Source organism: Chlamydotis macqueenii, chromosome 16 (assembly GCF_036417535.1).
Source record: "Chlamydotis macqueenii isolate bChlMac1 chromosome 16, bChlMac1.mat, whole genome shotgun sequence".
In the NCBI taxonomy this organism is placed as follows: domain Eukaryota; kingdom Metazoa; phylum Chordata; class Aves; order Otidiformes; family Otididae; genus Chlamydotis; species Chlamydotis macqueenii.
Window position 1 is genome coordinate 16323224 of NC_141571.1, and position 18670 is coordinate 16341893.

At 69.7% G+C, this 18670-nt stretch overlaps 4 protein-coding genes across 4 annotated transcripts; 2 read left to right on the forward strand and 2 right to left on the reverse strand.

Annotated features, from left to right (window-relative positions):
• The first annotated feature begins 187 nt into the window (after window positions 1-187).
• On the forward strand, window positions 188-1459 carry LOC104487167 (zinc finger SWIM domain-containing protein 1). Its single transcript, XM_086760715.1, is given in 3 exon segments — window positions 188-608; window positions 610-791; window positions 794-1459. Coding segments are annotated over 3 exon segments (561 nt in total). The 5' UTR covers window positions 188-501; the 3' UTR covers window positions 1066-1459.
• Window positions 1460-3214: 1755 nt separating this feature from the next.
• NEURL2 (neuralized E3 ubiquitin protein ligase 2) lies at window positions 3215-6233 on the reverse strand. Its single transcript, XM_086760644.1, has 2 exons — window positions 5525-6233; window positions 3215-3579 (listed from the first exon to the last, which is right to left on the reverse strand). The coding sequence occupies exons 1-2, from the start codon at window positions 6204-6206 to the stop codon at window positions 3464-3466; spliced, it is 798 nt and encodes a 265-aa protein (XP_086616770.1). The 5' UTR covers window positions 6207-6233; the 3' UTR covers window positions 3215-3463.
• Window positions 6234-6765: 532 nt separating this feature from the next.
• Window positions 6766-11338, forward strand: CTSA (cathepsin A). Its single transcript, XM_086760646.1, has 15 exons — window positions 6766-6818; window positions 7046-7203; window positions 7302-7413; window positions 7535-7585; window positions 7873-7959; window positions 8061-8216; window positions 8582-8673; window positions 9014-9098; window positions 9238-9329; window positions 9534-9612; window positions 9761-9909; window positions 9983-10058; window positions 10162-10251; window positions 10377-10478; window positions 10644-11338. Exons 2-15 carry the CDS (start codon window positions 7046-7048, stop codon window positions 10725-10727), a joined length of 1413 nt encoding a protein of 470 aa, XP_086616772.1. The 5' UTR covers window positions 6766-6818; the 3' UTR covers window positions 10728-11338.
• Window positions 11339-11553: 215 nt separating this feature from the next.
• On the reverse strand, window positions 11554-16305 carry PLTP (phospholipid transfer protein). Its single transcript, XM_086760643.1, has 16 exons — window positions 16184-16305; window positions 15346-15461; window positions 15046-15145; window positions 14838-14966; window positions 14554-14709; window positions 14311-14374; window positions 14100-14163; window positions 13893-13984; window positions 13579-13755; window positions 13348-13407; window positions 13070-13231; window positions 12801-12868; window positions 12676-12718; window positions 12496-12559; window positions 12002-12078; window positions 11554-11900 (listed from the first exon to the last, which is right to left on the reverse strand). Exons 2-16 carry the CDS (start codon window positions 15452-15454, stop codon window positions 11760-11762), a joined length of 1506 nt encoding a protein of 501 aa, XP_086616769.1. The 5' UTR covers window positions 15455-15461; window positions 16184-16305; the 3' UTR covers window positions 11554-11759.
• Between the last annotated feature and the right edge of the window lie 2365 nt (window positions 16306-18670).

Genomic DNA, 18670 nt, shown 5'->3' on the forward strand with positions numbered 1-18670 from the left:
GATGAGATCTGGGCCGTGCACAGGGAGAGGACCCGGGGGGGCAGCAGTAACTGCTTCAGGGGCCTGGAGGCGGTCACCCAGGGGCTAAGCCCGGTTTTCAGCGCTGGGCTCTCTCTGGGGAGCTGCAGCACCTCCTTGGCCCGGCACTGCCAAAAGTGTGTTTCTGAGAGCCCTCCTGATACCGCTCCTGATCACTGTGCTGCTCCCCAGAGCCTGCCTGCCTCGGGTCCGCCCCGCGCCCCTCTGCCGTGCCAGGGTAAGCCATCTCAGAGCCCCGTCCGGGCCTCCCCCACCACAGCAGCAGCTCAGCAGCAGCCGGTGCCAGCCTCTCTCAGCTTCTGAGAGTCCTGTGAGTGCTCTCCAGAGGCCATCGGCAGCTCCTCAGCTCCCTTGGCTCTTCAGCGTCAGCCTGAAACCCCCCAGGCTCTCCTTCTCCGGAAGGAGCCCGTGAGCCCTCAGTCCTCATTAGTTCCTTCATCTCCTGCGGCTGAACTGGAGGCCATGGAAAACCCGGGGGGTGACAGTGAGGAGGAGAGTAACCGGAGGACTGAAGAACGCATCAAGCAGTCTTTGGGCGATATTTGCACGGGGCCCGCTGCCAGGCTGTGCCAGCGAGCTTGCAGTGGTTCAGAAGTGTGTGCAGCTGACGGGCACCGGGGAGGACGCTCTGCGCGTACAAGTCCTGGAGGATGCCCACAGGGCGGACCTGAAAGGCCTGAGCAGCGGCACTTGCCACTTCGGCCAGGTCTTGCAGCTGCCCTGCCGGCACATCCTGGCCGGGCTGAGTTCCACGGGCAGACCTTGCAGCCGGAGATGCCCAGCACACAGTGGCAGAGGGGGTGCGATGCCCGTCAGGCTGGGCAAGACAGTGCTGATGGCCTCTTAGAGGTCCTGGAGAGTTCCTGGAACGGGTCTTTGGACAAATCCCTGCTGGTGTCCTTCCTCACCGCAAAGATCAGCCGGCGTCTCGCCCACTGCAGCAGGGAGGAGTTTGAGCGCAGGTCCAGGACCCTCCGGGAGCTGGCTGACAGCTGGATCGGGCCCTACGTTGAGGTGAAGCTGTAGCGCTGAGCAGAGCCGAGCTGGCCGCTCCACGTGCGGGCCCTCGGGAGCGGCGCGGCCGCAGATGTGTGGGCACCCCGTTCGTTTTACCCTCAGCCTGTCACTGCCTCGGGGCTCGGCATGGAAGGGGCAGTTTGGGTCCTTTTTCTGCTGAGCGAGCGTCGCCTCTTGCGTGGGGCAGCAGAGGAACCGGATCGGGAACTCCAGATCGCGCCGGGACGGGTAACGCTGCTGACCTGGCGATTGGGAGAGGTGGCAGGGAGCCAGCCGCGGGCGGTGGGGCGGGGGAGGGAGTGGTGTAATAGCATGTGACAAAGTCATTTGATGCGTGGCCAGCGCCTTCCAGCGCCCAGCTGTTTGTTGTGCAAGGAAGCCGATAAATGGGCCTCGTATCGCTCGGGAGCCGCGTCTGTGCGTGCCAGCTGCGGCCGCGCCTCCCCGCTGGCCGGACGGGACGGTGGACTCGCTCGGCCCGTGAGAGCCGGCAGGGCTTTGTGCAGCGCTGCTTGGTGGCCTTGCCTCCTCGCGCCGCCCCCGTGAGCGGAGGGAGAGGCGTGCTGGGAGGCGGCAGGTCCGGAGGGTGGCAATCTCCGCCGCCGGTGGGGCGGCGCAGCCCGCGGTCTGGAGCGGAGGAGTCGTTTGTCTGGTTGTGGCAGATGCTCTTGATTCCTCAGAAGGGGAACCCGCCCTCCCTGTCAACAGCTCTGCGCTGGGGGAGTGGGAGGGATGCTGGGGGTCACTGCAGTGCAAACACAGCCCTGGTGAGGTGGCGAGCAAAGGCTGTAAGCACGTGGGGTGGGGGAGGAAAAAATCCCGAGAGGAGCAAACAAGCCCTGGCCCTGGGGCGTTGCTCTCCGGTGGGGTGAGCTCCCTGTTCCCCTCGCCAGCGAGAGCGACCCAGCTCCTGCAGCCCCCAAGGCCGCGTCCTGCGGGATGTGGCAGCGGGCGTCGCAGACCCCACTCGTCGCTGTGGTTCAGCCACCGCCAGTGTTTTCCCCGGCCGGCGCTTCCTCCGTTAACGTTTTGGATTCGGCAGAGGCGGCCTGCCGCGGGGGTAGGACTGCTGCGCGGCTGGGGATTTCCTGCTGCCTGGGGGTTTTGTAACATTATCTGATACTGTCGAACCCTCCTGACTAAATACAGCGTAGTGTTTCCTAAAACACGTTTCTGTGAGCTCGGAGCTGCTCGTTCTGCCCCTCAGCCACGCTGCAAAAGGCCTGGAAGGCTCTGCTGGCCGGCCCCCTCGCCATCTCTCTCCTCACGCCAGTGGGCACCCTCTGGTTTTTGGAGAGCATTTCTCTCTGCCCCTTGCCCTGCGCAGCCCTGACCCTGCCTCCCCTCCCAGCCCGGCACGGGCCCTGCGGGAGCTCCGGTGGCCGTCCCCCCAGCCGCAGGATGAGGCCGTTGGAGGAGGGCTCAGGCCGGCTCCCGGAGCCGGGCAGTGCTGTGCTCCCCTCCCCGGCCGGCGAGGCGCGGAGCCCAACCTGCGTCGGGTCGGCTCTGTGGCCGCGGCACGTGCCTGAGCGGGGGGCCGCCGCCGTGCGGCTGCCTGGGCGCTGCGGGTTTCCCTGCGGCAGCCGCCCAGCCCACCACGCAGCTGGGAGCACGGGAAACAACTCATCCCGTGCTCACGGTAAACATCTTTCCCAAGAGCGAAACCGCGCGGCCGGGCCCAGCGCGCAGCTGGGATTTACTCTCCGCGTGAGCGTTGGGCCGTGCCCTCCTGCGCTCCACCCGGCACAGCCCTCGCTCCCGTCCACCTGGGCCATCCCAGCGTCGTGCCCAGGCCGCGGGCAGGTCCCGAGCCCAGCGGGGCTGAGGGCCGTGCTCGGGGGCTTCCGGGCCTGGCTTTGCCCCTTCCTGGAGGGGGAGCTGCTCCCGTGAGGGGCTGCTGAAGCGCAGGGGGCTCCCAGCCCCCCAGACCACCCTTTGGCAGGTCTCTTCCCAGCTTAGTGGCAGGCAGCTTCCCTGGAACAGCCCCTGCAGCTACGCCCCGGGGGTCCTGCGGTGCCCGCCCCAGCCAGCCCGGCTGCACCAGCAGCTCCGGCTGCGGGCAGTTAGCACAGCGGGCCCTGGCGCGGGGCGGGCAGGGCGGCCATCCCTGCTGCCCCTGCGTTGCTCCGCGTACCAGCGCTCCCCGCAGCACACTCGCTTTCTGCCTGGAAGCGATTTATTGCTTGCTCTGCCCTCCGCTGCCCTGCTGCACCCATCTGCACGGCGGACAGTCGCTCTGACACGCTGCCGTGCTGCCCGTGCTCTCATGTTGGCTCGGGGTCCGCACGCTGGTGGGCCCAGGAGGCGGAGGGGGCAGCTGGGGACGCGGATCCTGCCCAGCAGCCCGCCGGCTGGCCGTGGTGGGGCTGTGGGGCGGGGGGCTGCCCGGCGCAGTGCCCTCGACGCCTCACTCGTGTTTGCAGAAGCTCTTCAGCGGCGGGGGCAGGTCCAGGCCGTCGATGGCCAGGCGGTGGACGATGTGCTTCTGGATGACCATCCGGCAGAGGGTCTGCAGGGAGGGCACTGCAAGAGAGCACGGAGAAGCGGCTGAGCGGGCCGCGTGGCAGCGAGGCTGAGAGCAGGGGGACCAGGGACGGGCCCCCCGGAGGCGCCGTGTTTCAGGGCAGGGGAGGGGGAGCAGGCGCCATCCTGCCCCGGGCTCAGGCCGGCCGTGCGGGAGAGCCAGTGCCGAGGTGCTCCAGCGGGTTCGGGAGCTCGAGGGCCCCAGGCAGCAAAGCTCTCTCCGTTGCTCGGAGGAGGGCTGGGAGGACAGTTACGTGCCCAAGCTGCGCGTTACCGCGGCTGCTTTGCCTTTGTTTTCTCTGGGGGCTGTTGAGCTCCCCAGGGTCTCATGCCCCTGCTGCCTTTTCGCTCTGTCCCGCTCCCCTGGTCTGCGTACACGGCGCCGGTGCCGGGCTGCCAGCTGGGCACCCACAGAGACGGCTCCGGGGGTGCCTGCGAGAAAACCATCTCCTGCGCCGTTCCCATGGCCGGGGAACGGGCTCTGCCCGGTTCCTGCTGCTGTGAGGTGCGCCCCTGTGCGATTCCACTTCCGGAGCCCTTGGCGGCTGAGCGGCGTGGGCGCGATGGGCTGCGGGCCGGCGCGGGTGCAGCCTGTGGGCTCATCCGCTGCTGCCGAGAGCCAGACCAGGGAGAGCAGCCCAGGGTGCCGCGCTCGGCCGGAGCAGGGCCACCGGTGGGACCCCGCTGTTTCCCCCACACGCAGCTGAGCGCCTCTCCGGCCGTGGGACCGGTGCCTCCAGGGCCGGAGCACGACTGCGCTGCGCCCAGCCGGCTCCTGACCTTGGGGCTGTTTTCGGATGGCTGGGGCGCTTATCTCTGCCTCAGCGGCGCGGAGCTGCGTCGAGCCAGGCGATGGGTGATGGGTGGCAGATACCATTTGCCTCTCCTGCCCCCCTGCCACACCGCGTGTCACCAGCAGCGCAGCTGCTCACTTCTGGTTTTCACTTCCCTCACAAACGCAGAGCCTGATTTTCAAACCCCGCGGAAGCGCTGCAGAAACCGAGCTGCCGCAGTCGTGGTGGAGGGGGGACGCCAGATCACGCCTCTGCAGCGGTGCCCGCGCCAGCCGCGGTGCTCGCGGGGTCCCACGGCCGAGGCGCAGCGGGAGCGGCAGCTCTCCTGGAGGTACGTGCTGCCAGCCCCAGTCCCTCGTGAGCGGCCGGGACGGGCCCTCTGAGGCGGCTCGGCGTGCTCCTGCCGCGTGCTGCGGCCGGTGGCTCCGGGGCAGTGGGGCCTGGGCGCCGGGCACGTTGAACCTCCCTGCCTGGATAACCCGGCTGGCAGCAGCTGGCAGGGAGAGTCCCGGGTTTCAGCCGTGAGACGGGAGCGGCTGAACTTTGCGCCGGCGAGGGACGCGGTGGCTCGGGGCAGCTGGCCCCCAGGGGCTAGCTCTCCTGGCTCTCGTCCCGCCCAGTCCTCAGCTGCCGCTGATTTTTCCAGTACGGTGATAATTAGCACTTATTAGCCTGACCTCGCAAGAGCCAGCGGCCACCACCAGCCTTCCCGGCCCCTCCCAGCCGGAGGGAGGCCGGATGTTGCCCAACCGGCGATGGCATCACGGGGTGTCTGCTCAGCGCACCCCACAGCCGGGCACGCGGCAGGCGCGGGGGCAGCCGTGCGTGCCAGGGCAGGCAGCAGGGCGCAGCCGGATGTTTTGGTGCCGAGGCAGGACGTCGCCTGGCTGCGGGCTGCCGCGTGCCCGTGGGGCGAGGCTGGGCGTGGCGAGGGCTCGCCAGCCCCCCAGAAGCGGCTCCACGAGCGCCGACGCCGGGGTCTCTGTCTGGCTGGGGCTGGGCGTGGCGCCGCGGGGGCGCAGCTCCCGCGTCCCTCTGCCCGTGGCGCGCTCTGGCACTCCCACTGTTGGGGACTGCGGGGTGCCCCCACGGGAGCCCCCCCCGCTCCTGACCCATGCAGGATGTGCCCCAGGGAGGGGGCAGGTACCTACAGCCGTATTCCACCGGGATGACCCGGACGCTCTTGGTGGAGGCGAAGACGTCGACCACGGCGTAGAGCGGGCGGGTGGTGGGCAGGTGCCGCGCGCTCGGCCCCATGTCCTCTCCGTTGATGACGATGTGCATGTCGGCGGTGCCGTCGGGCTGCGGGGCGTAGAGCACGCCGATGCGGCTGCGCCGGGCGGTCGCGGGCAGCGCGTTCGTCTTGTACAGGTCGTCCAGGATGTGGCTGTAGCGCCCGGGCCTGCTGCGCCCCACCAGCGTGTCGCGGGGGATCCGCGCCCGCTCGATCAGCAGGAAGGGCTCCCAGGGGAGGCCCCGCGCCCGCGCCGGCGCCTCCTCCCCGTCTGCCGCCACACGGTTGTGGCTGCGGGTGATGGCGAACACCCAGGTGTCCCCCATGTTGACCAGGTCCGGCAGCGAGTACTCGGGCACCGCGCCCAGGTGCTGGGGGTCCAGGGCCGTCAGCCCCACGCGCAGGTGCCCGCACCAGCCCAGCTCCTTCTCCTCGATCTCCACCAGGAAGACCTGCCCGGGCGCCAGCGGCTCCTGGCTGAAGCAGAGCCCGTTGGCGAAGCTCTCCACGCGCGTGGCCCGCGTGCGCGAGGCGTCCAGGCGGACGTTGGAGCCGTGGACGCGGTGGAACCGCGCGGCGAGGCGGCAGCGGGCAGCCATCGCCGCCACCGCTATTTTTAGCTGTCCCCGTCACAGCTGCCGCGAGGCGGGGACGGCCGGGGGGCTCGGCGGGGGGCCCGAGTGCCTCGGGGCAGGGCGGGAGGGGACTCTGCCTCCGCCGGGGCGCAGCCGGGCCGCACCGGGCTCTGCGGGCCCCCCGCCGCGCCTGCCCGGCGCGGCCCCGCTGTGCCCGGGTGGCCGCGGTGCCCGGTGCCGCCCGGTGCCGCCCCCCGGGGCTGGCCGGCGGTGCCCGGTGCCGCCCGGTGCTGCCCGGCCATCCCCGCTGTGCCCGGTGACACCGGCACTGCCCGCCGGGGCCCCGCAGCCTCGTGCCGGGGGGGGGGCTGGGGGCTCGCGCCCGGTGCCAGGGCGGGGGCGGGGCTGCCCCGCGCGTCCCGTGTGTCGCGTGCCCCCCGCGCGCCCCCGGCCGCGAACCCCCCGCGCCGCTCCCACGTGCGCGCGCGGGCCGGGGCAGGGGCCGGCTGCCCCCGGGGCGCTGATTGGCCGCCGCTAGGCCCCGCCCCGCTCACGTGAGCACCGCGGGTCATATGGGCGGGCGTCACGTGCCCGCCGGGATCGCCGCCTGCCGGAGCCGCGCCGGGACCGGCCGAGGTCGGTGGGGCGGGACGGGCTGGGGGCACCGCGCTGGGGCCGGGGGGCACCGGAGCGGCCGGGCCTCGGGAGAGGGGGCCGCGCCGGGGGGCACCGGAGAGACCGGGGGGCACCGGAGCGGCCGGGCCTCGGGAGAGGGGGCCGGGCCGGGGGGCCGTGGGGCGCTGCCGGGGCCGCCGCCGTTCCCGGCGAGCAGCGCCCCGAGCTCCCCGCCCGCCCCCCCGCAGATGGGGCCGCTGCTGCTGTGCGCGCTGCTGCTGGGGCTGAGCCGGGCCGCCCCCCCGGGCCACGAGGTGACCTTCCTGCCCGGGCTGGCCAAGCAGCCCTCCTTCCGGCACTTCTCGGGCTACCTCTGCGCCGCGCCGGGCAAGCGCCTGCACTACTGGTACGTGGGGCCGCGTCGGTACCGGGGCCGCCGCCGGGCTGTGCCCCCAGGGGCCGCGGTGGGAGCCCGGCCGGGTGCTGATGGCAGCGTGTCTGCAGGTTCGTGGAGGCCCAGGACGACCCCCAGAGCAGCCCCCTGGTGCTGTGGCTGAACGGGGGCCCCGGCTGCAGCTCCATGGAGGGGTTCCTGAAGGAGCACGGCCCCTTCCTGGTCAGTACTCGCAGCCGTCCCGTGGCTTGGGGCCGCCGGCGGCTCGCAGTCTGCGTGGCATGAACCGTCGTGCTGGGCCGGCCCGGTTGTTCCCGTCGGTCACTGCCTTCCGCTTCCCCAGATCCAGCCCGACGGGGTCACGTTGAAGTACAACGACTACGCCTGGAACAAGGTGCGGGCGCAGGCGGCCGCAGCCCTCCGCGGCTGTGGGGAGAGGGTGGCCCTCAGTCCGTTCACCCTGGCCTCTCCGTGGGGCCGAGGCTCCCACCAGGCCCCTGCCCACCGCACCCTCCTCTCGAGTGCGCTGTCGAGCCGGGCAGGAACGTGGCCGCCTCGGCGCAGCCCTGGGGCAGGTCGGGCACCCGCGGGTGCTGTCAGCGGCCAGGCCAGCAGCCCTCTGCCTCGCTGAGCCGGGAGGGGGGATCTGCCCGGATCCCAGCTCCTCTGCTGTCCCCGCAGATTGCCAACGTGCTCTACCTGGAGTCCCCCGCTGGTGTCGGCTTCTCCTACTCCGAGGACAAGAAGTACGCCACGAACGACACCGAGGCGAGTGGCCCGGGCTGCTGGGAGGGACCCCTCCTGCCTGCGCCAGCCTGGGCGCTGGGGCCCCGCCTTGCTGCCTGACCCCTGCCTCCTCCTGCCTGCAGGTTGCTCACAACAACTACCTGGCACTGAAGGAGTTCCTCCGGCTCTTCCCCGAGTACGCCAAGAGCGATCTGTTCCTCACAGGAGAGAGCTACGGCGGGATCTACATCCCCACGCTGGCGGAGTGGGTGATGCAGGACCCCAGCCTCAGCCTGAAGGTGAGCGGCTGGGCTGTGCCGCCGGCCTGGGGAGCAGAGGGCTCGGCACGGCCTCGCTGGGCTCTCGAGCGGCACCAAGGTGGGAACTGGCTGCGCAGCCGCTGTGCGGGGCCCCCTCTGGGCTGTGGGGTGGGTCTGGCCCCGTGGCCTTTCATCTTCTCCTGGGGTGCTGGCAGCAGCTGCTGGTGGACGTGTCCGTCCCTGCCGCGTGGGACCAGGGCGGCGTTCTCAGGCACCCTCAGCCCTTCCTGTTCCCTCCGTGCAGTAAACAGCGCCGCATCTGCTTCCTGCCTGCCGCCGCTGCAGCTGCGGCTGCCCTGCGGGGAGCTGGAACACAACAGAGTTGTTTTCTCTGTGCCTCGCAGGGGATCGCCGTGGGAAATGGCCTCTCCTCCTACGAGATCAACGACAACTCTCTGGTTTACTTTGCCTATTACCACGGCCTGCTGGGCACCGAGTGAGAGGAGGGGGACCGCAGCTGGAGGGGGGGGCGCTGCCGCCAGATGTGCTCTCTGTATGCACAGGACAGGGGCACGGCTTGGGATGGGGCTGGCTGGGTCGGTGGTGTGCGGGACAAGGGAAGCTCCTGGCCTGAGCTGGGCCAGCAGCCGGGCGGTGGAGGTGGCCCTGGCCCTGGGCAGCTCTCGTGGGCACGTTTGTTCGTGAGCCCGGGCCGAGCCGGGCTGCGCGGCCACTGGGCAGGGAGCCTGCAGCACGGCTGTGGCCACAGCCGCTGGCTTCGTGTCCCTGGTGCCGTCTGAGCAGCATGGTCCAAGTCCCCTGCTCTCTGCCCGCAGGCTGTGGAGGGACTTGCAGGCCTTCTGCTGCTCCCAAGGGAAGTGCAACTTCCACGACAACTCCAACCTGAACTGCACACTCAAGGTAAGGGGAGCTGCAGCCGCCGAGCATGTGCCCGGCGCCAGCGTCTGTGAGCGGCACCCACCTGTCTGGCTCTGGAGGAGCCTGTGGTCCCTCAGGCACCCTGCTGAGTCTCCAGTCCTTCACACGCAGCTCGTTGCAGATGCAGGAGATGATTCAGATCGTAGAGGAGTCCGGCCTCAACATCTACAACCTCTATGCCCCGTGCGATGGCGGTGTCCCTGGGAGCATGAGGTGAGAGCGGCCCCACGGCAGACAGGTCTCCAGGCACAGACTCCCTTTGGTTTGCAGCGTGTGGGGACGTGGTGGGCTGGGCAGGGGGTCCCTCTGGGACAGGCGGACTATGTCTGGCTGCTGCCAAGGACTCCCCCAGGGAGGCCCCTGAGCCCTTGTTCCTCCAGAGTTCTCAGCCCATCCCCACGCTCATCCTGGCTGCAGGTACGAGGGTGACTATCTCATCACACACGACCTGGGCAACTCCTTCATCCGGATGCCGATGAGGTTCTCCTGGCGGCAGGTGAGCCCAGGCGCCCGTGCCACCGGGCTGCAAGCGTCCTCTGCCCGGCCAGCGGTGCTGCCTGTGGGCACGAGGAGCAGAGAGCGGGTGCTCCCGTGAGGCAGCACCGGGTGCTGCTGTGGCAGGGATTCTCCTGGCTCTCTCTCAGAACCTGTTCCGGATGCCGGTAGCCCGGAAGAAGGTCCGTATGGACCCACCCTGCACCAACTCTACGGCCCCCAGAATGTATCTGAACTCCCCAGAGGTGCGGAGGGCTCTCCACATCTCCCCTGATGCCCCGGAGTGGCAGGTGTGCAGGTGAGCAAGCTCCAGGCAGGGAGGGACCACCGCGAGCATAAGCAGCCGCCTGACGCCGACGCTTTCTCCGCAGCTTCGAGGTGAACCGCAGCTACAAGCGCCTGTACATGCAGATGAACGACCAGTACCTGAAGCTGCTGGGAGCCACGGTAGGCATGGGAGAGCCACCACCGGACTGACTTTGCCAAACTGGCTTCCTGTGTGGCCGGGGCTGCTGCCCTGCGAAACGCTCACCCTCCTCCTGCCCTGCAGAAATACCGGATCCTGGTGTACAACGGGGACGTTGACATGGCCTGCAACTTCCTCGGGGACGAGTGGTTCGTGGAGTCCCTCTGCCAGAAGGTAAACGGGCAGAGCAGGGCTTTGGCCAGGGCACTCGCCAGCTCCAGGCTGTGCAGTCGGCCGCGTGCCGGGGCTGGCTGCGCGCCTGGGGCAGCCGGGGCACTGAGGGCGCCACCTCGCTCCAGGTGCAGGTGGCTCGCCGGCCCTGGCTCTACACTGAAGAAGGCGAGAACCAGATCGGGGGCTTTGTGAAGGAATTTACCAACATCGCCTTCCTCACCATCAAGGTAGGGCTGAGGGGCTCTGCGCGGTGGGGACAGGGCTGCTGGCTGCAGCACAGGCGGGAGTGGGGCGGCGCTGGCTGGGCTGCGGGCAGCCTGGGGCTGGAGGCGCTCGCAGGGCTGCGGCAGCCCCACGGCCGGCCCTGACCTGCTGCCGCCGGTTTCCCACAGGGAGCCGGCCACATGGTGCCCTCGGACCGGCCGCTCGCTGCCTTCACCATGTTCAGCCGCTTCATTAAGAACGAGCCTTACTAGGGGCTGCGGAGGCAGCGCCTGGCGCCCTGGCTGCGCTCGCTGCCCGGCACCCCCCGCACAGCGCAACCTCACAGCCGCTCAGCTGCGCCCGGGCTGCTGCCCCACGAACCAAGTCCCTCCTGCAGCCGTGGGGCTCCCCGCTCCAGCCCGGCTCTGCCCAGCCCTGCAGGACGGCGCCTGGCTGGGCGGGTGGAGGACGGGGCTGCCTGCGGTGGGTGGGGGGCGAGGAGTCCCAGGGGCTCTGTCGTTGCTGGGTGAGTAGTTGTGTCCCTGCCGCAGCCGCCTTCTCGCTTGTGGCTTCCTGTCTCGCGTCCTCCCTGTCTGGGGAGGCAGCTACTTCTCTCCTGGGAAGGGAGCAGTCCCCACCACTTCCCCTCTGCCCCGCGGCCCCTGCACGCACACAGCCCTGGGCAGGCTCCGAGGCTCCGCAGTTCACGTGGCGGCTGCGGGCAGCTGGGTGCTGCTCCTGCAGGGGCTTTCTGCTCCCCTCCGCACTGCTCCCACACCTGATCCCGCTGGAGGAGGCTTTCTGTGAAGGCCATCCCACCACCCACTCACTGCCTAGGGCACGCAGGGCTCCTGGGAACCTGCAATAAACTCTCTGAACAAGGTCGTTCTGCTCATTGCCTGGCTCCTCGCACCACTCTGCTACGCCCCGCTTTGCTTCCCTTTCCCACTGCACGCCGAGGATCCAGCCGAGGTGAGTGCTGATGCGCTGTGCGGGGGAGCCAGGGCCTGTGGTCTGTGCCCCCGGCTGTGCAGGGGTCACCGAGGCCTGGAAACGGTGCAGCGTGGGCACATCCTTCAAGCAACGAGGCTGTGCGTGTTGGAGTCGAGTGGTTTATTGGTGTAAGAAGGGGTGCAGCAGGGGTTCCCAGAGCAGCCGCCTCTGCCTTGCTGCTACCCCCCAGGGCACAGGCGCCCAGCAGGACACGCCAGTGGTACTGGGGAAGCTGCTTCCTACCTACAGTCTACGGGTCCAGCCCAGGATCTGCCCTCAGTCCGGGGTGAAGGAGCGAGCGGGGAGAAGTGCTAGAGCTGGCGGGGGTCCACGCTGGGCTCTGTGGGCCGTGAGCTGGGGTAGGTGGGGGCGGTGGGGGCTGAGCGGTATTTCTCAATCACCTCCCGCAGCCCCTTGGAGAAGTGGAGATCAGCTCCCACCGTGAGGAATCCCTGTGAAGGGGAAGAGGATAAGTGCGAGGCTGGGTGTCACCGCGCCCTGCCCCAGCAGGACACGGTCCCCATGCCTGGGCTGTCCCCGCGCCACCACGTACCGCGTGGTTGGTGACCACCTCCTTGGTGAAATCCATGCCTTCTGGCAGCGGGATCTGCACCCCCTTTTTAGTCCTCTCTGCAGCGAGGGAGAGATGCAGTGAATTTCAGAATCACAGAAGGGTTTGGGGGGGAAGGGACCTTCAAAGCCCACCCAGTCCAACCCCACTGCCAGGAGCAGGGACAGCTCCAACCAGATCAGGTTGCTCAGAGCCCCGTCCAACCTGGCCTGGAATGTTCCCAGGGACGGGGCATCCACCGCCTCTCTGGGCAACCTGGGACAGTGCTCCACCACCCTCAGCGTAAAAAAAAAATAATTCCTTATGTCCAGTCTGAATCTGCCCTCTTTTAGTTTAAAACGATGACCCCTTGTCCTGTCACAACAGGCTCTGCTAAAACATTTGTCCCCATCTTTCTTAGAGGCCACCTTTAGGCACTGAGTCCCGCTGTGCCCCTGCCCCAGGCCAGGCTGCGTGCGGGCTGCGGTGGTCCCTACCGTTAATGATGGGCATGATGGTCAGCTGCAGCAGGGTCTTCAGTGGGGCCTGCAGCGAGAACAGCTGGGGAGAGAGGAGGGCGGTGAGCGCCCCGGCAGCGCGCAGACCTGCCGGGGCAGGGCGTGCCTGCGCCCAGCGCTGGGTGGGCTAGAAGGGGCGTCCTGCGCGGGTCTGCTCACCGCTAGCGACTCCAGCGCAGACTGCTTGGAGTAGATGCGAAACCTGCAGGGGAGAAAGCGGCCGTGAGCGGGGCGCCAAGGGGACCGTCCCCACATCCTCCACGGGACCCCAGCACGGGCTGTACCGTCGCAGGTCCAGCTGCACGCGCAGCGCCTTCCCTTGCAGAAACACCTTGGCGCTCAGTTTTGTTTCCTAGGGAGAGAGAAGGCTGAACTGCAGCCCTGCTGCACACAGCGCAGGCAGGCAGCTGCCCAGGCTGGCTGCTCCTCTTGCTCCCCAGGCCCAGCTGCCCCTCTGCTCTGGGACACCAGAGCCTTCCCAGGCGGGGTGGGAGAAGCTCCTCCCGTGTGCGCTGGGCTGGCTGCACCTCTCCCAGACAGCCCCAACTCTCACCATGGCCATGCTGGAGAGCTGGACGGCGGGGCGGCCGGGGGGCACCAGCGAGATGTTGAGGAAGGCAGAGACGGAGACGGAGGTGCCCGAGGGTTTGATGACGCAGCGGGGGGGAGCCGACGCCTGCAGCACCAGCCGCAGGGGCGCGTCCACGGCGGGGCTCTGGGGAGGACAAGGTGACTGGAGGCACGGAGCTGGCCCAGGACGGGCTGGGCAGGGCTGTGCTCTGCCCCCGGGGCTCCCCCGTGCCTCCCACCCTGGCCGGGTGCTCCTCTCACCAGCATGAAGATGGTCCCAAAGAAGGTGGCTCTCAGCAAAACCTCCAGGTCCTTGGGCACCTGCAGGGAGGACAAACCGCTGGAGGGTAAGCAGGCAGCTGCTGTCGATCCCAGCAGAGCTGCTCCCTCTTCTGCTCTGCGGGCACAGCCCAGCCCTCCCTCCCGCCTGGCAGCAGCCCCCTGCCCGCAGAGAGCTGCCAGCGCACAGCTGGGTGTCCCGGCGCTGCCCACCTTCTCCCCCTGGAGCTCTATGGCCAGCACGCCCGCCTGGAAGTACGCCTGCATGGCCGAGTCAAAGAAATACTCGGAGAAGGCGACGTAGACCATGCGCTCGGTCTCCTTGATCACCGGCTCCACCGCGTGGTTCTCCAGCTCCTGGTTCTCACTCGCACGGTAGAAGAACATGCCCTGGGCCAAGAACAGGAGATGTTTCTGCAGCCGTAGCGCAGCCCACCCTGCCTGCTCCGTGGTGCCCAGGGTGCAGGCTGGCACAGCTGCTCCCACAGGGACGTGGGAGGGCTGGCAGGGCAGGATCCAGTGTTCACCTTGAAGTCCAGGTCCAGGGTGTCCGTGGAGACAACCGGATCCCGCAGGAGGGAGTAGTCAATCCCGACGTGCTCATCCACATCGTTCCTCACTGCCAGGGAAGATGTGCTGTTGTGAGCAAGCCTGTGGACCACCCAGCAGCCCAATGCCCAGCTGTCCTCCCCACAGTGAGCGGGGTCCGGTCCCTTCCCCCAGGCAACCCTCACCCGGCACCGTGTCCAGCACGGAGTTCAGCAGCACCAGGCTGGCGTGCTCCAGGGACGGGCAGATCTGAAAGGCAAGGGGCTGGGCTAAGAGGGGAATTGCTCCCAGGTCTGGACGAGGACCTGGACCCTCCTCCAGCCTGCCTGGGGTCACCGCTCCCGCTGCGGGGCAGGGTCAGGCCAGGCTCCAGCGCCTGCTCGCGCTCGGCCATACCTGCTGGCTGAGGAGGTAGCGCATCCCTGTGATGATGAAGGTGCTCAGGAACTCGTAGACCTTCCTGCAGGACACAACAGCAGCTCTGCGGCTGCCTGCCTTCCCCTGCGGCTCCATCCCCATGCGAGCGCGCGGCCTGGGCTGGGGGAGTCCCGCAGGTGCAGGACGGGGCGCTGGGGAGCTGGGCACAGGCGAAACTGGCCCAGCAGAGGGAGCGGGCTGCTGCGCTGGGGTCGGGTGTACCTGAGTGTGCCAGAGAAGCCCGCGTGCATTCTGGCAATGAAGGCGTTGCAGGTCATGTTAGAGATCTTCAGGCGCCCAGCTTTGTCCTTGGTCAGCTGCAGCACGGTGTGGATGTGGACGCCATCTGCAGAGGCATTGATGGACCCAATGTCGTAGCTGGAGGCAAGGAGAAAGATGAGAGGAGCACGCAGCTCCTACCAGCTGCAGGGCAGCAAGGCAGCCGTGGCACCCAGCGGGCACGGCCAAGCAGCGGCTGTGGCCCAGCGGTGGGGGCGGCAGCTCACAAGAACCAGTAGAGCAGCTGTCTCCGGAAGCGCAGGCTGATGGAGGCATTGTTGATGTTGAAGGCAAGGTGCTGCTGGGGCTGGAAGTGCAGGTCGGAAAATGCCAGCTGCAGGTCCGTCACCTTGACCCTGCAGGGAGGGGACGCAGCTGGTCAGACGGACAGACAGATGCTGGGAGCCGTGTGCGCAGGGAGCGGGCAGCACTCACTGGCTGATGTTGTAGTGGAACTGCCCCTCCTTCCCGTGCAGGTCCGAGACCGTGATGTTCTGCAGCTCCTGCTCCACGAAGCGCAGCCCCTCCTGCTTCACTGCAAAGCAAATCAAGGCTGCGCTGGCCGCCGCCAGGCTCTGCCGCCCTCCCAGCAGCATCGCCCCAAAGCCAGACCCCGGCTCCTCTCCAGCCACCCCGCGTGCAGGCAGAGCCTCACCCAGGTGCGGACCCCAGGAGCAGCATCCCAGCCTGCCTCTTACCCAGGCCCTGGGATCAGGGTCCCCACCGGCGCCTTACCCAAGTCCAGCCCCTTGGAGGTAATCCGGATCTTGCAGCCGGGCGGGCTGTGCGAGGCCGTGACCAGCCAGGGCAGGAGGAGGAGGAGGAGGCAGCCGCCAGCAGCCATCCCGCACCTGGAGGCAGAGAGCAGGGTCAGCGCAGGCTGGCCTGGAGGGACACGGGGACACCTGGCCACCCTGGGAGGGAGACAGCTGCTGCTCAACCTGCTCACAGCCCCGGGGCAGCCCGGAAAGGAGATGGCCCTGAGGAACACCCCGCTGCTCCCCACAAAACCCCCCAGTGCTGCCCAGGTCCCTGTTGCCAGAACCCCCACAGACCAGCAGCCCACCAGTGGCACAGCCCCCACCCTAGGGCGCTGCGTGTAAGGCCCCAGCACAGACCCTGTGGCACCCGCAGGGTCCCACGTCCCCTGGGAACGCTCGCTCCCGTCGGCTCCTGCCAGCCCCAGCAGCATCCCACCCTGCCCCGAAGCTCCCAAAACTGCCCGGCGAGGTGCGAGCGCAGCGTGCACTGCTGCAGCGGGGAACCCCAGCACCCTGAAGAGCGCGTTCTCCTGTGGGGCTGCCCCACAGCCCCCAGCCCCAGGGCCCCCCACGGGGATGTGCCGCCTGCCCACGCGCTGCACCGAGGTGCGAGCTGGCCCTGCCCGTCCAGCAGCCACAGGAGAGCGGTTGCCTAACGGCCCAGGGCTCCCCCCGCAGCACTGTCCCGCAGCGCTCGGCAAGGGAGCGGACGGGCGACGCTCCTGCCCGGGGCCCAGAGCCGCCATCCCTCCCCGGGGCTGCGCGCAGACCCGGGCTTTGCCGACACAACGCCGGCTCAGTCCGGTACTTACAGCGAGGCCCGTCCCTGGCTCCCCTGGTGTGGGGAAGCTGAATCACGTGAAGGGAGGGAGGGAGAACACCAGTAGCTCCAGGAGTTTCTTTTGAGCTGGCTGAGGTTCCCCTGCCTTTATATATCCCACCAGCTGCCACTCCTTGCGAGCCCACAGCTGGGAGGAGACAGCGGGACGGGGAGGATGCAGGTCTCCAGCGCCGAGCCCCAGCTGCCTGCCAGCACAGGCAGAAACGCGGCGGCTTGCTCAGGCGCCCAGGCTCCTGGCCGAGCAGGCAGCCGTCCTCCCCTACCGCAAACCCAGCTCCCCACGCAGCCACGCACCGGGGCCCGGGGCCTCCCCAGCACCGCGGCTGCGCTCAGCCCTGCAAGCGGCGCACCCGCAAACAGCGCCCGGGGGGCTCGCCGTGTCGGGGCAGCCCCCCAGTCGGCGTTACAAAGCCTCAGCTGGTGCCAAGCCCCTCTGGCCACGCTCTGCCAGCTCCGGCGCTGCGTGGCTGGAGCCCAGCGCAGGCCCCGGGCCGGGGGTGCTGGCGGAGGCTGGTCTGTGCCCGTCTGGGAGCTGCGCCGCAGGCGGAGCAGGCGTTGAGGCTGCCAGCTCCCCAGCGCTGCCCGGCCAGCCGCTGCCCAGGCCCTGGCCGGAAGCAGGCGGCCCGGGGGCTGCAGAATGCGCCTCTCCGCCCGGACTGGCCCAGCTTGCCACCGGCAGCCCAGCAGGCCCCGCGGCTCGCAGCACCGCGAGGGGCACCGCCCGGGTGGCCGCAGCAGCACCGACACCGCCATCGTGCTCCGTCCCATCCCTGCCGGCACCGGCCACGGAGGACGGTCAGCTCCCAAGCCAGGGCTTCCTCCCCAGGCCCCGAGGGCGAGCTGCTGAGGGGCTGCCCCTGTGCCCTGACCCCTGCGGCCGCTGGAGCCGCCACGAGCTTGGTGCTGCCCCCCGCAGTCCCCTCTCCCCCCCGGCCGTGCGACCGGGGGCCGGTCCGAGCCAGTGCTTTGCCTGCGGGCGGTTATCTGCGCTGCAGGGCAGCAGAGCCGGGCTGCGTGGGGCTCGTGAGCCGCGCGGGGAGGCTCGGTGCTTACGCAGCACTTATCCCTCCAGAACTGCTTTGCCAGCACGAACTCGTTCAACTGACCCCGGCGCTCTCAGAGCAGAGGGCAGCGCTCCCGGGACAGCCAGCAGGTCGGGCCGCTGCCCGGGCAGGCGGAGAGCCCCTCGGAGGGTTGGGCGGCGGGGTCGCTCCAGAGGCAAAGGGCAGGAAAGGGCCCCGCGGCTGGGGGTGACAGCCCCCCGGCTGCCCCTGCCTGTCCCCCCGGGGGCCGTGACCCAGCGCCAGCCGTCGTCTGCCCAGCGAGCCCAGTCCGCGGGCCTGTGGCAGGAGAGCAGCAGCTGTGCCCCTGCGTGCGGGACGGCCGTGGTGCTGGGTGGGTGCTTCCGGGGGCTCCCCTCGCAGCCCATCCCCACCGGCCGCGAGGGGATAGCAGAGGGTCCTGCAGCCCCCTCCGGAAACCAGCCCAGCCTGGCAGGGGCAGGGCGTGCTAACGGCCGTGTCCCTGTCTTGCGCTGGACGCAGGCTGCTCCCACGGAGCTGCGAGCAGCACGCTCCCTCGCAGGGTCTGGGCTCCGTGCCAGAGGTGGCAGGGACACATCTGCCCCGCCGAGCATGCAGCGCACAGCCCGGGGCTCTGGGAGGGCGCAGCCACTGGGCACAGAGGAACCGGCGAGCTGGGCCCGGTGGGAGTGCCAGGCACGGCGGGGAGCGCAGCCAGGCCGTGGCTCCTGCAGCAGCAGCTGCCGGTGTCGGGGCAGGGGAGCGACCCCAGGGGCCGGCGAAGGGCAAGGCACTGCAAGCGGGTGCGGGGCAGGCCCCCGCCCGCACAACGGCCCGGTCACACGGCGCCGCAGACCGGGACTTGCGGGGCACATCAACATCTACACGGGTGGCGGGCGGGAGCGTGCCAGCGGGCGCTCCCGGAGGGGCTCCCGTCAGCAGGCAGGCGGGCACGAGCCGCGCCCGGGGCTGAGGCGTCGGCAGGGAGCGGCCGCTGGCCCCGCCGGGCGGCGGAAGCCCAGCTGCGGGCACCCGCTGGGCCGCTGCCGCCGGCACATCAATGCGCTGGGCCCGGCCGCCCGCCCCGCCCCGGCGCCGCCGCGCTTCAAAGGCCCTTTGGTGGCGGCCGCTCTCGGCCTCGCCCTGCCTGCGACGGGAACCGCCCGCGGCGGGCGGGCAGGGCAGCTCCGCAGCGGCCACCGCGGCCCGCAATGACAGCCTGCGCGGCCCGAAATAGCGGCGGCGGCGGGGCACGCCCGGGGCCAGCGCTAGGGCCGTGCCCACAACGGGGCGGGCCGCGCCGCGCCGCAACAAAGATGGCGCCGGGGCGGGCGGGGAGGGGGTCGCCGCCCGCCCTCCGCGCACGCGCCCATCGCGACCGCCAAAGCGCGGGCCGGGCACCGCACAGGCGCCTTGCTGGCGGGCCGGGGAGCGAG